Raw genomic sequence first — 11,500 nt, forward strand, 5'->3', positions numbered from 1 at the left:
TTCTTTGTGAAGATAAAACATCAACGTAAAACAAGCTGAGTCAGCCAATTAGAGGAGAGATGTTTAAATATCAGGAAATAAAGACTCCAAATCCTGCCATCTGAACCTCAACTCTGATGTGGCTCACTTCTACTTCCTGAAACTGGTGCACCCAAGCTTTGTTTCCCCAGAGTACAACTTACAAGGCATTCATTTGTTCCTACTAGAGACCACTGCAAATGTATAAATTAAACGAGTGATCCACACCTTTAAGAATAAATGTGATTGTTTTTTTTTCTATTTCCCTCACACACCGATACCTTCTATTGTACCAAAACTGAACTAGCTTTTTACCACATTTTAATTTTTGTACAATAACTGATCATTCAGTTATAAAGCATCAGACATGTATCGATTGCTGCAAAAATACTGGAAATGTGACATCCAGTTTCAGTTTGGAAGCATAAACTCTGAAGTACAAAAACAAACACATACCTGTAATAGTGCTGGATTCATATGAATATACTTTATCTGCAGTCACCATAAATTTACAAGACCAAATCATTTAGGATTGTGTATTATGTTAAAGAAAAATCCCTATATTCCCCGTATACGTTGGTTCCCCCTAAACATCAACAGTAAAATCACTATTCAGGCAGGTATTCCACAAAGTGATGGTAAAACAACACCAGTTCATTTGGAAAACTAAAGCAATATCATGAGATCTGACATAAGATCTGTAAAAATATGAAGAAAATGGTTCAGAAAATACAGTTCAGGACAATATCTCATAACATTGTTTACAATATTCCAGCAATCCAATCTGTGGAATTTCTGCAACGATTATTTATCTTTAGGCAACATAAAAAAATTCAATGACATGTGCAAACAGCCCAAGTGGATTTCCACTCTAAACCTAATGGTGTACATAAATATGTGACTTACACAGATGATTGTACTAATAAAGATCAAAATAACAAAAGTGGATTATTTCATTTATGATACAGAAAAAAAAAACATTAAAAAAGATTTCTCTGTTCTACTGATCCTGCAAATAAACCTCTCTTAAGCTTTGTATTCTTGTCCATCTAACCACAATGCCACTTTAGTTTTTCATTTTTTAACTGATCACCACACACGTCAAACAGCTGAACCCTGGCCGCTCATTACTGCTCCTCCAACCAGGACGGTTTGTCGGATCCTGGAGGCTTTAGCTTTACATTAAACTGTATTAAAGTTTGTTCCAACTGTTGCTGGTTGCCAGCAAAGTAAGCAGAGATTGCATTATGGAAGAGAAGCAGCTGCTTGTGCATTACCTTCACCTAGAAGAAAAAAGAAAAGATGGAAATTCTCATTTTAAATACAATTATATTTGCAAGTAAATAAACGTTTTTACTAAAACTAAAGTGAACTAGTTCAAACAAATTGTGGCTGCCAAAAAAGACAGACAAGAATGCAATCCAAATTCCCCAATCTAATCTAAATAGGATGTTTTGAAACAAGTTTTTGTTTTTAAAAGCATTTCCATCAAGGCATGACCGCATCAAGCACCAATGGTCTTTGAGTTTGGGTGTGGACACATTTCTGCTCTACTGTATGTCTGACCACACCCTACTGTGATGTCATGGGGTGATTCCTGCACTATAATGGGAATTCACGAGTATTGTCATTATGGTGACTATAAAGATGAAAAAACAGATTATTTTGGTTTCTAGCTCAATAAAAGCTTTTAAAAAAGCTAGACTGTGTCACAAATGTTCCAGCTGGACTAAACATAAGGCTGATATTTTTTTTACCCCCAAAGACAAACACGCTTCAACTATCGGAGCTTCCGGGTAATTTTACCGGAGCTACTGGAAAATAACATTTAAATTGAACAAAAGCATGCACTAATTTTGTCAAACAAACCTTATTTTCCTCCAGGAACTTCATCTTAATGGAGACGTCACTACGGAGTCGCTCATATTTTTCTCTGTGGAGATGGTACTCATGCTGGGCCATCTCGATGCGAACCATGGCAGCTGCGTCTCTCGGGCCCAAGCTGAGCTCCTCCAGATCAGACCGATAAGCGTCAAACTCAAGTCTGCACATTACAATTCATGCAACAAGCAAACAAACATCAGAAACAAGCATTTACAGCGATTCAAATGAGATTCTTAAACCCCTGATAAGAAGTCTTTTTTTTTTTTTTACCTTGCATTTTCATACTGCTTAATGGTCATCAAAGTGTCCTCCATTGTTTTATTAACCAGGGTGTTCACACTGGACACAAAAAAGTTGATGGCACCAAGCAGAGACTCGCCATTCTTACACAGCAGCTTTTGTGTTTCTGCATTGTACCCGAATTCATCCTGCAGCAAAACACAACTGTTACCTATAAATTTCCCAACACACCATGTTGAGAGGTGTTTGCAGCACCGTACCTGCAACTCTGGTGACTTCTGGCTCAGATCGGTGAACGTGTCCCCGAGAGCTTGCTGCGTCTGCACCATGTTTTGAAAATGAGTGATGAGTGCGGTGGCCAGTCTTAGGATGTTTTCATACTTGCTCTTGGTGTCCCTCAACACGTCGATCTGAGCTTCCAGTTCCAGGTCGACTGTTCGGGAACCTCTGCCAAACTTCTCAGAGAACATCTGTTTTGTACACTAAAAACAATACATAAGAACAATAAGCATATTTGATAGTGCTGACAATTTCTGTTGAGTTTTTGATTGAAAATTGTTCACGTTACACCTCAACTGTCATTTTAGTTAACTTTTTGTTTTCATTTATGTTTGCTGATGTACATTTAAAGGTCTCATTCACTGGTTATGTCAACTCTGGTGTGGTCTCTAGTATAAATAAGCATGTTATCGTTGTCGGAACTTCAGGGTATTTTCTGAGAGTGGGGAACTGGGAGACACGATGGCCTGGTACTCTCAGCTCTTGGGAGTTCTGTACAAATTCAGCCCTTTAAGTACTTTTCACAGACGTCAGCATATCCTGACTGCTTTCTGCAGTGAGTGATGTCACTGATCAGCGCCAAAAAGCGTTCACAGTAACATTACAAGTTTTATTCTGTTGAAGAACACCAATTTAATCAATTCGGAGGACAAGAGCAGCTGTGTGATGTAAAATTTGGCGATCAATAATAGAAGCACCGTTTTTTACGGCGCTGTTAGACAACAAAGCCTGTGAATTACGTCGTTGTGGGGGAATTTCTGCAGCGTTTTTCGGTGTTAGGAATGTAGTTACAGTGATTTTAAAGCAGCATGAATGGTTCTTATTTGCTTGTGCTTTTATTCTGCTTCACAAGCAACTCTTCTAATTTTACTAATGCTGGTTGTTTTGGACAGCGTCTGATGATGTCATTTCCTCCTGAGTTACAACCAACCATGTAAAATGTGGCGTTAACGTAAAGTGTGAGTTAATCAAAGGTTCCACTCAGCTACTACGCCGGGCCACTCCGAGTTCCTGAAAATGGCCCGTTAGTCCGGCCTGCTGAAGTGGAGACACGCAAATGCTGAGAAGCTCTGGTAAAATTACCCTGAAGTTCCAATAGTGGCAACACACCTATTGAATGCCTTGTGCATCATTTTCTGTAAAGAAATAAAGCTCTTGCACTCATGTTTCAGGAGGTCTCAACTCTGATTGGCCAACAGCAACGTGACTCTTGCACTCTCTTCATTCGCTTTTCTTTCTTGGGTAAAAAAATGCAACACTGATGTTTTATCTCCACAATAACAAGCAGGAACATGTTCCGCCATGTTGTGAACTTGATGGTCAGCTTCTACTTGCCCTCTCCTTTCCATGGGTGGTCTCAAGGTGGGCGGGGCCATGAATGCTAATTTTCCTTGTGACTTACAAAAGTCTGGCTTTTTCTGACCATATTGTTTTCCTGTTTATTTCCTTTCTGTGGCCAATGCAGGCGATGGGGGTTGAAGAAATACCCAGTGACCAATCATATTTCAAAAATAACAAATATTACACTCCAAGCAAACGAGACCAGTAAAAATGTTTTTAAATTAAATCAAACCATCCACTATTAAAAATAGATCTTACACTTTATTGAGATAGGTTCTACAATAAAAAGGTTGTCACATTGTTAACATAATTAACTCACAACAATAAGCTGTTTCAATAAGCCCAACCCTGACCCTGACCTCACTTTATTGGAAAACAGGATTAACGATTAAAAGATTACCTGAATTAAGCTAAGTCATAGAAGGGTATCCGCGGGTCCTTAAAAAGTCTTAAATTTGCTTTTCCAAATTTAAGGCCTTGAAAATCCTTAAAAATGACAAATAATCCTTAAATCCAGTTTCCAAAGGTCTTAAATTACCAAAGACCCAATAAACAAGATTATTTTATTTCTATAACAGGGTATCTGCAGGTTTAAGGGAGCCAAATTTAAGACTTTTTAAGATCTTTTATGAGGCCACTTTGACCAAATTTAAGCTTTTTTTTTTTCAATTAAATTTAAGCTATAATTTCCAGCTATTGCCTGGAACCGGTGCTAACCACGTTGCGAAGGTGGGATTAGCCATCTAGATACCATTAAACTTGCACTTTCCCATGGCGCAAGCTCCCACTAGCTTAACCAGCTAATGTGCTCATCTAAAAATAGCCCCTTTTCACAACCAGCTGAATGTGTACGGTTCCACTTATGCAAATGCCATACACAAAAAATGCTGAACACAAACTAGAAATTCACAAAAAAAATTTTTTAGAAATAAAAGAGTCTTATTAATTGGGTCTTTGGTAATTTAAGACCTTTGGAAACTGTATTTAAGGATTATTGGTCATTTTTAAGGATTTTTAAGGCCTTAAATTTGGAAAAGCAAATTTAAGACTTTTTAAGGATCCGCGGATACCCTGTATAAAAATTTTCGTGAATTTCTAGTTGGTGTTCAGCGTTTTTTGTGTACGATGTTGGCGTAAGCGGAACCGTACACATTCAGTTGGTTGTGAAAGGGGGCTATTTTTAGATGTGCACATTAGCTGGTTAAGCTAGTGGGAGCTTGCGCCATAGGAAGTGCAAGTTTAATGGTCACTGGATGTTAATCCCACGTTCAAGACGTGGTTAGCACCGGTTCCAGGCAATAGCTGGAAATTATAGCTTAAATTTAATTTTAAAAATAGCTTACATTTGGTCAAAGTTGTCTTAAAAAAGGTCTTAAAAAGTCTTAAATTTGGCTCCCTTAAACCTGCAGATACCCTGCATGGTAACCGTCCTCACTTTTTTCTCTCATATACTACTTTTGTTTGTATTTCTTTGCTACAAGTTTTAAGATGTTAAATTGTTTAATCTGAAGTAAAAAAAAAAAAAGATCCACTTTGAATAAATTACCTTTACAGTCTACAATACCTTGTATGTGTTAATGCCCCATTTCTTTACACTGTCCAGTTTCTCCACAGCTACGCCACGAGAAACCTCTTCGGTTGAACCGTTGTTATGATTCAAGGATCCTTAAGGGTAAAACAGATAAATCATAAAAATGTACATTTTATCTACTTTGTTTTCATGTTTTAGCATGAATGACAAAAACTAAAGACAGCATGGGGATGGGGATGAAGAACTTGGCGATACCTTGATGCTGGACTGAGTGATGGGCAAGCCGACTGGCTGAAGAGTGACTCTGAGACAAGCTAACTCCCCTGGATTTCATGCGAATGTCTGAAATAGGCAGTGGTAGTGATGAAATGTTGACATGAGAAATTTTAGATGAATGGAGCGAAAACTGAAAGTGAAACATACAATGTGCATGTGCATGAGAGAAAATGCAGATTAAAGTAAACTTATCGGGTTATGTGAACAAAAAAATGCAAAAAGTTGGGGTCAATGAAGGTTTAAAGACATATTGGTCCATGATGCAGCTTTCTCATGCATACAAAAACAAACAAAAAACGATAATGGACAATATGAGATGAAAAGCAGACAAGTAACCCAAAGGAAGCATTTTTATTGGGCATGAACGCAAAATTTTCAGGAATGTTAGTGCAGCCTTCATTTCCAAAGCTGCCAAATATTTGTTGCTAATGTGAGTTGGGTAGGTACAAGCAAGGTTGCATACAATTCCCTCCAGGACTGAAACCTTTTACGGGAGTCCAGAAACCCAAATGCATACAGTAAAGGTAAAGGAGGAAAACCAAAATGTTATCATCAGATTACTAGGCCACCTTGTACGGGTGCAGGGGCTCGCCTTCTGTCCAGATACTCAGGGTTGTAGTGAATTGCAGGTCCTAAAGAATATGAGGTTTGTAAAATAAGCCAGCAGCACTGAGGCCAGCAACCACACAGACACGAAGGAAAGATTCTTCTCAAAGTGTATGATGTCCTGCCTTCCTTCAGCTACTGAAGGATTATGACAACACCGATGGATCTCTGGCAAAGCTAAAAATGGTTTGCAACTGGAGTGGGAGAGTGAAGATGGAGGATGGAAAGAACAGTGTGTGTGCGCTGCCTAAGATATAAACATCAGCAGAATTGCTGAATAAAAGGTTTAATTATTATCTGAATATTAAAGCTTCTTTCCGGAGTATTTCTCTTATCCAATGGCACCATCTAGTGGCTGACAAGCATATCACACTCCTTCTGTTTTTTAAGATGGCGACTTCACGTTTCTGTTTATAAATGTGCTTCTGTGGCCGATACACAGAGCTAAAACACGTTGTTTTACGAGTATTATTCTCGTGTCATGTTGTGTTCTCATATATTTATATTTAGAGACTTACTTGTCCGTGAAAAGTTCATCAGCTCTGCATCAGCCGAGGTATTCCTTAAATTTGAAGCAAGTAAGCGGTAGTCTAACACTATTGGTTCGTTCTGGTCGGCGCTCAATTTCCTATTGCACGGAGTTCTGAGGGGCAGGGGGCGTGCTTAGCAAAAAAAAAAAAAAAGATGTATTGCTTACATTATATCACAGTACATGATAAGACAATCACTTTTATGGATTTCTGACAAATTATACATCATTTCTGAAAGGGGAAAACTCCGGAAATCTGCTTTAAGTTTTGAAAGAGTGACTCTTTTTTAAAGTAACAATAGATAGTTTTTTAAACTTTAAGCTAACATGGATCTTAGTGATATTTGGGTAAGAAATTTGACCAGTTTCATATTTGACACCACACTGCTGACATAAGAAAAAACACACTTCATAGTTTGTGGAGCAGGTAGGTGTCCTAGGGGGCACTCTTTATCTGCTTTACAGCTGTTAGCTGTAATGCTATCGGTTAGCATTTTCATTTCGCTGACCTTCAATACAAAGCACACGAAGAATAAATAGAAGCAGTTTGCTTTTTCTGTTGGCATCATGGCAGAGCCTGAAAGTAAAAGTAAGAGTAATGTTTTTGGAGATTAAGCAAAGAGTTAAAACCGGAGTGAATAACGGCGCGGCCTACACTAGTTTGAGGTAGCTAAAGGAGGCTTCAAAATCACGGACTGATGGTGACCTGGCTTTGTTGCTACTTTACTTGAAATTAATAATATTATTTGTCCAACATTGTGGATCTTTTTTTACTTTGTGGTTTATTTTAGTATTAGTCAACTCATGTTAGCGTTAGCTCATCATTAGAGCTAGCTGCAGCAGGGTTGTTTACGACACCTGTAATTTCACTTTCAAAGTAGAGCAGAGGAGCAGGAAACTGCAATGTGTTACTTTAATGTACCTTTACATTTGTTTCATCTTTACAGAGCAAACCATTTTTTATTAGATGAAAACAACCTGAAACTTGTAAAGTTTGCCTGTCTGATCTGATTGCGGTACCTTTAATGGTGCTTGTGGGAATGATGCCCCCAGCAGGTCCTCCATAACCACCTGAGACAATGCTGGTTTCATTCAGGTTGGGTCCAGACACCATCACCTGCTGCAGATCCTGATGGACAAAAGCCAAATAATGACCATATATATGGTTTAAAAGTCATATCATCACAATTTTTGTAATTTGCATGAACTGTGATATGTACTAAAATGACAATGAGCACCATCAATGAAGAAAAAAATCTTTGAGGATGTATAAAGCATAAATGTTTTCATTTCATCATGAAAAATTATTTTTATTAGAGTTTGTGGAAATTTTTTGAAAAACCTTTCAAATTTGTTACTTTTATGCTCTGCATATAACCACCGTATTTTTAAAACCATTGTTTTCTCCCTGAAAAAGCTTTTCTCCTCTGTTTTTATATTTGCAACTAAACTTTTGTAGATTATCAAATATCTACTTCTGGGGAGAAATAAACATGTACTGAAAAAAATACTTAAAAGTATTCCATCAGCAAGCAGAGTAGGACATAAATCAAAGAGTGGGATTATTTATGGTAAACAGCTTGAAAGAGGCAAATTCAAAATGAACTTTTTAAAATAATGAATATTTTAAGAGATCCATTTTGGCAGGTGCTCCTGTTGGTTAGGATAGATCATTATTGCCCTGAGCCACAGGCCTGTGCATAGTTAGCTACTGCCTCAGCAGCTTAAGTCCATAACATACGCACTGGTCCTATTAAAAAGAACCACAAATGATATGTAAACAACACCAGGCTGCTAACAGTGAGGTGAAAGAATATGTGACTGTCTGACCTGCTCCAGGCTGTCATCCTCTGGAAGAGACCCAGTATCCCCATTGCTGTTAATGGGGATCTCCATGGTAGCAGCCTTGCTCATGATATTGTCTGCCATAATGGAATATCTGCAAAACAAGAAGCGATGCGAACTGTTATTGCAGTAACAAATAAATAGCATTTTTTTTTCATCTACATAGAAACAAAAGAAGCAGCTCACTTGAAGCGGAGCTAACGTGGCAGAGTAGCAGCTGCGGTGCTGATGTGGCTGGTTGGTGCTACCAAGCTAGGAATAAAATCCAGTCTTTCGAAAAAGAAACAAGCTGCAAATGTTCCGTGAGCTGACTGAATGTTAGATCCACTCAGCTGAAAAACAGAACTGTTTTAATGTGGATATATCATTTATCTACATTAGTTACATGATTACCTGCCTGCTGTTCTTTATTCAGGCAGAAAATCCCTGCATCTAGCTAGCTAGCAGTTTAACGGTATCCCTTCAAAATAAAAGCTTGCTTAAAGTTTATTTCTATTTGCAATTACATTTACAAGATAAAACAGCAAATATGTACAGTAAAGTACTCTATTTGTGTTTTTTTGTGCAAGTTGCATAAAAACAACAGGTAGGACTGGACATTTTAACTGCGACGCTCTTATTTTGAAGCGTAATACTTTTAACATATAGCATCACCCCGAAGCTTCCTCCCCCACACAATCTTCCACGTAGTGTTGACGTTCCGTTGAGCTACTGTTTTATGGACCGCAACCCCGGCCGCAACACGACTATAAAATAAGTGGCTGGAGTTCTGTCGGTCCAAACAGCACGTCAGCCCACCGGGTAATCGGTATATACCAGAAAGCCAGTCCGCCCGTAACAGGTGTTGTGCCGAAAACAATGGCCTCTTAGACAGGTCCCTCCTAAAATACATTCAGAAATAATGTAGTTATTTTATTTTTCTGCTATATGTTCATCCACTCTAAGCAGCTATTTTAGGTTAATAATTCGTTTTAAGATTTGCAAAGTGAAGTTGGTTTATGAAAATTTGAGTTTGGGGTTTGTGTATGCAAATATCGTTTCTGTTTGATAACTCAGGAAATTATGTGACCTCATGCGGTTTTGGAAAATTTTATGTAATGCACCATCAAATATTTTACCCAACAACAAAAAGTTGCGGGAGTCAAAAGGGAAAAGGTTTTCTGCTGCAAGTTATTAGCCTAAACCAATTTATTGCCATGCAAAGTTTAAATGATGTCTTTATTTAGTTTGGCTTGCCAGGCTAGTAAGCAGAGGTGTGACCAAGTCACTGCTTTGCAAGTCACAAGTCTTTCCAGTCCAGTCTCGAGTCAAGCTCAAGTCAAAGACAACCAAGTCCAATTCGAGTCCGAAGTCAGTCATGTGGAAGTCCAAGTCAAATGAGTCCAGTTTAATGACAATGATAATAAATTCCAGAATTAAAGCTTCTTAAAGCTTCATTTATTTGCTCAAAGCAGAAAGTGCAACTGAAATAGATTATAAACAAAGTGCTGCTGCATTTAGCAGAACAACATCAAACCCAGAACGAAGAATGATTTTTGTCCATGTCGTGCCACTCTTGTGCTAAAATATCAAATATGCTCAAGTCATCATCTAGTCAACAGATGCAAGTCGATTCAAGTAGCAAATCATAGGTGTTCAAGTCCGAGTCAAGTCGTAAGTCTTTATAGATTTTATCAAGTCAAGTCAGAAGTCATTAAAAGAAAGATGCAAGTCTGACTCAAGTCCAAGTCATGTGACTCCAGTCCTCACCTCTGCTAGTAAGTTAGTTCTTGGTGAAGATCAGAATCTAAGCTGTATAAAGATGGAAACAGGAAAACTAGAATAGGTGCCCCTCAAAAAGATTCTTACTCCGTTGTCAAATTCAAGCACTTTTAAATCAGCCATTTACATTGTGGATAAATACGTACACAATTTTCACAAATATTTAACTGTATTATCTCTTAAGTGTAAACTCTTCATTTCAAAATCCTAACATTTTCAAAACTGTGAAATGATCACTATTAAACCTGGAATTACCCAGATTATATGTACTTATTTCAGACTTTACTTCTATTTATTGCTCATAAACAAAAACATGTTTTATCATTAACTGAAAGAAAAAAATATCCAAGACAATCAGATGCAGTGAGAGGTAAAAACAACCCTGCACTTTGCAACACTTGTTGCAGGTAAGACATCATACAGGAGAAACTCAAAAAACTAAAATATGGTGCAAAAGTTCTTTTATTTCAGTAATTCAGCTTAGACCGAGAGACCATTTAAAGGCACCTTTGCAGGTGTTTTTGGTTAATTACCTGATTAGAGTGTGACACTTTGAGCCATTACTCTAATAATGCAAGGGTATAAACTAAAATGTAAGAATTACTTTCAAATGTATTTAATTACAACAAACATGCATGCAAATTTTTCCCAGCATAGTTTCACGGAGGTGGACCGCCTGGATGGTTTTACATGCCTACTTTGATTTACTGTAATTCTGTAACAGTTTGTGCCACCAGAAAGATTCAAACGTTTTTGTTAAAGATAATAAGCTGTGCTTTTAAATCCACCTAGTGAATAACTAAATAGAAAAAGTGGTCAAAGAGGAGTCTCCACTGCACTGGAGAGCCACCGGAACAGAGAGATGGAAGCAGCCTTTATAGGGCAGGAGGTCACTGAGTTCAGGTGCTTCAAACGCTGATAACACGGTGTCTGCAAACAGAAGAGAGAAAAAACAAAACAGGACAACCAACACTCTGGAAGAAACCAAACAGAGAGCTAATAAAGCCTCATTTGCATCTAATATGGAGCAAATTGACTCCGGCTGACATTCTCAGTGACCTAGTGGTAGGGTGTCCACCCTGAGACTGAGATTGAAGTACAAATCCTGGTCGGGTCATACCAAATACATTCAAAATGTGACCCAATGCCTCCCTGCTTGACACTCAGCTTTAAGGGGTTGGATTTGGGGT

At 38.0% G+C, this 11,500-nt stretch overlaps 1 protein-coding gene across 3 annotated transcripts; it reads right to left on the reverse strand.

The window, feature by feature from the left end:
* Positions 1-932: 932 nt before the first annotated feature.
* On the reverse strand, positions 933-8,952 carry LOC107380225 (arfaptin-2). Of its 3 annotated transcripts, XM_015951361.3 has the most exons (10): positions 8,736-8,952; positions 8,535-8,643; positions 7,725-7,833; positions 6,139-6,201; positions 5,549-5,635; positions 5,327-5,427; positions 2,403-2,624; positions 2,173-2,330; positions 1,888-2,062; positions 933-1,301 (listed from the first exon to the last, which is right to left on the reverse strand). In XM_015951361.3, the coding sequence occupies exons 2-10, from the start codon at positions 8,631-8,633 to the stop codon at positions 1,146-1,148; spliced, it is 1,170 nt and encodes a 389-aa protein (XP_015806847.1). In that variant the 5' UTR covers positions 8,634-8,643; positions 8,736-8,952; the 3' UTR covers positions 933-1,145. The 3 variants fall into 3 exon arrangements, with proteins under 3 accessions (XP_015806847.1, XP_015806848.1, XP_015806850.1); XM_015951362.3 differs by lacking the exon at positions 6,139-6,201; XM_015951364.3 differs by lacking the exons at positions 5,549-5,635; positions 6,139-6,201.
* Between the last annotated feature and the right edge of the window lie 2,548 nt (positions 8,953-11,500).

This window comes from Nothobranchius furzeri, chromosome 13, assembly GCF_043380555.1.
Source record: "Nothobranchius furzeri strain GRZ-AD chromosome 13, NfurGRZ-RIMD1, whole genome shotgun sequence".
Taxonomy (NCBI): domain Eukaryota; kingdom Metazoa; phylum Chordata; class Actinopteri; order Cyprinodontiformes; family Nothobranchiidae; genus Nothobranchius; species Nothobranchius furzeri.

Bases quoted from the DNA above. Each gene is read 5' to 3' on its own strand.
- LOC107380225 (XM_015951361.3), bottom strand. From the start codon at position 8,633: ATGGCAGACAATATCATGAGCAAGGCTGCTACCATGGAGATCCCCATT. The intron at 2,625-5,326 runs GTATTGTAGACT...TATTGTTTTTAG, and splicing joins GGGGCATTAACACATACAAG to TGTACAAAACAGATGTTCTC. The intron at 1,302-1,887 runs GTTTGTTTGACA...TTTTTCTTCTAG, and splicing joins AGTTCCTGGAGGAAAATAAG to GTGAAGGTAATGCACAAGCA.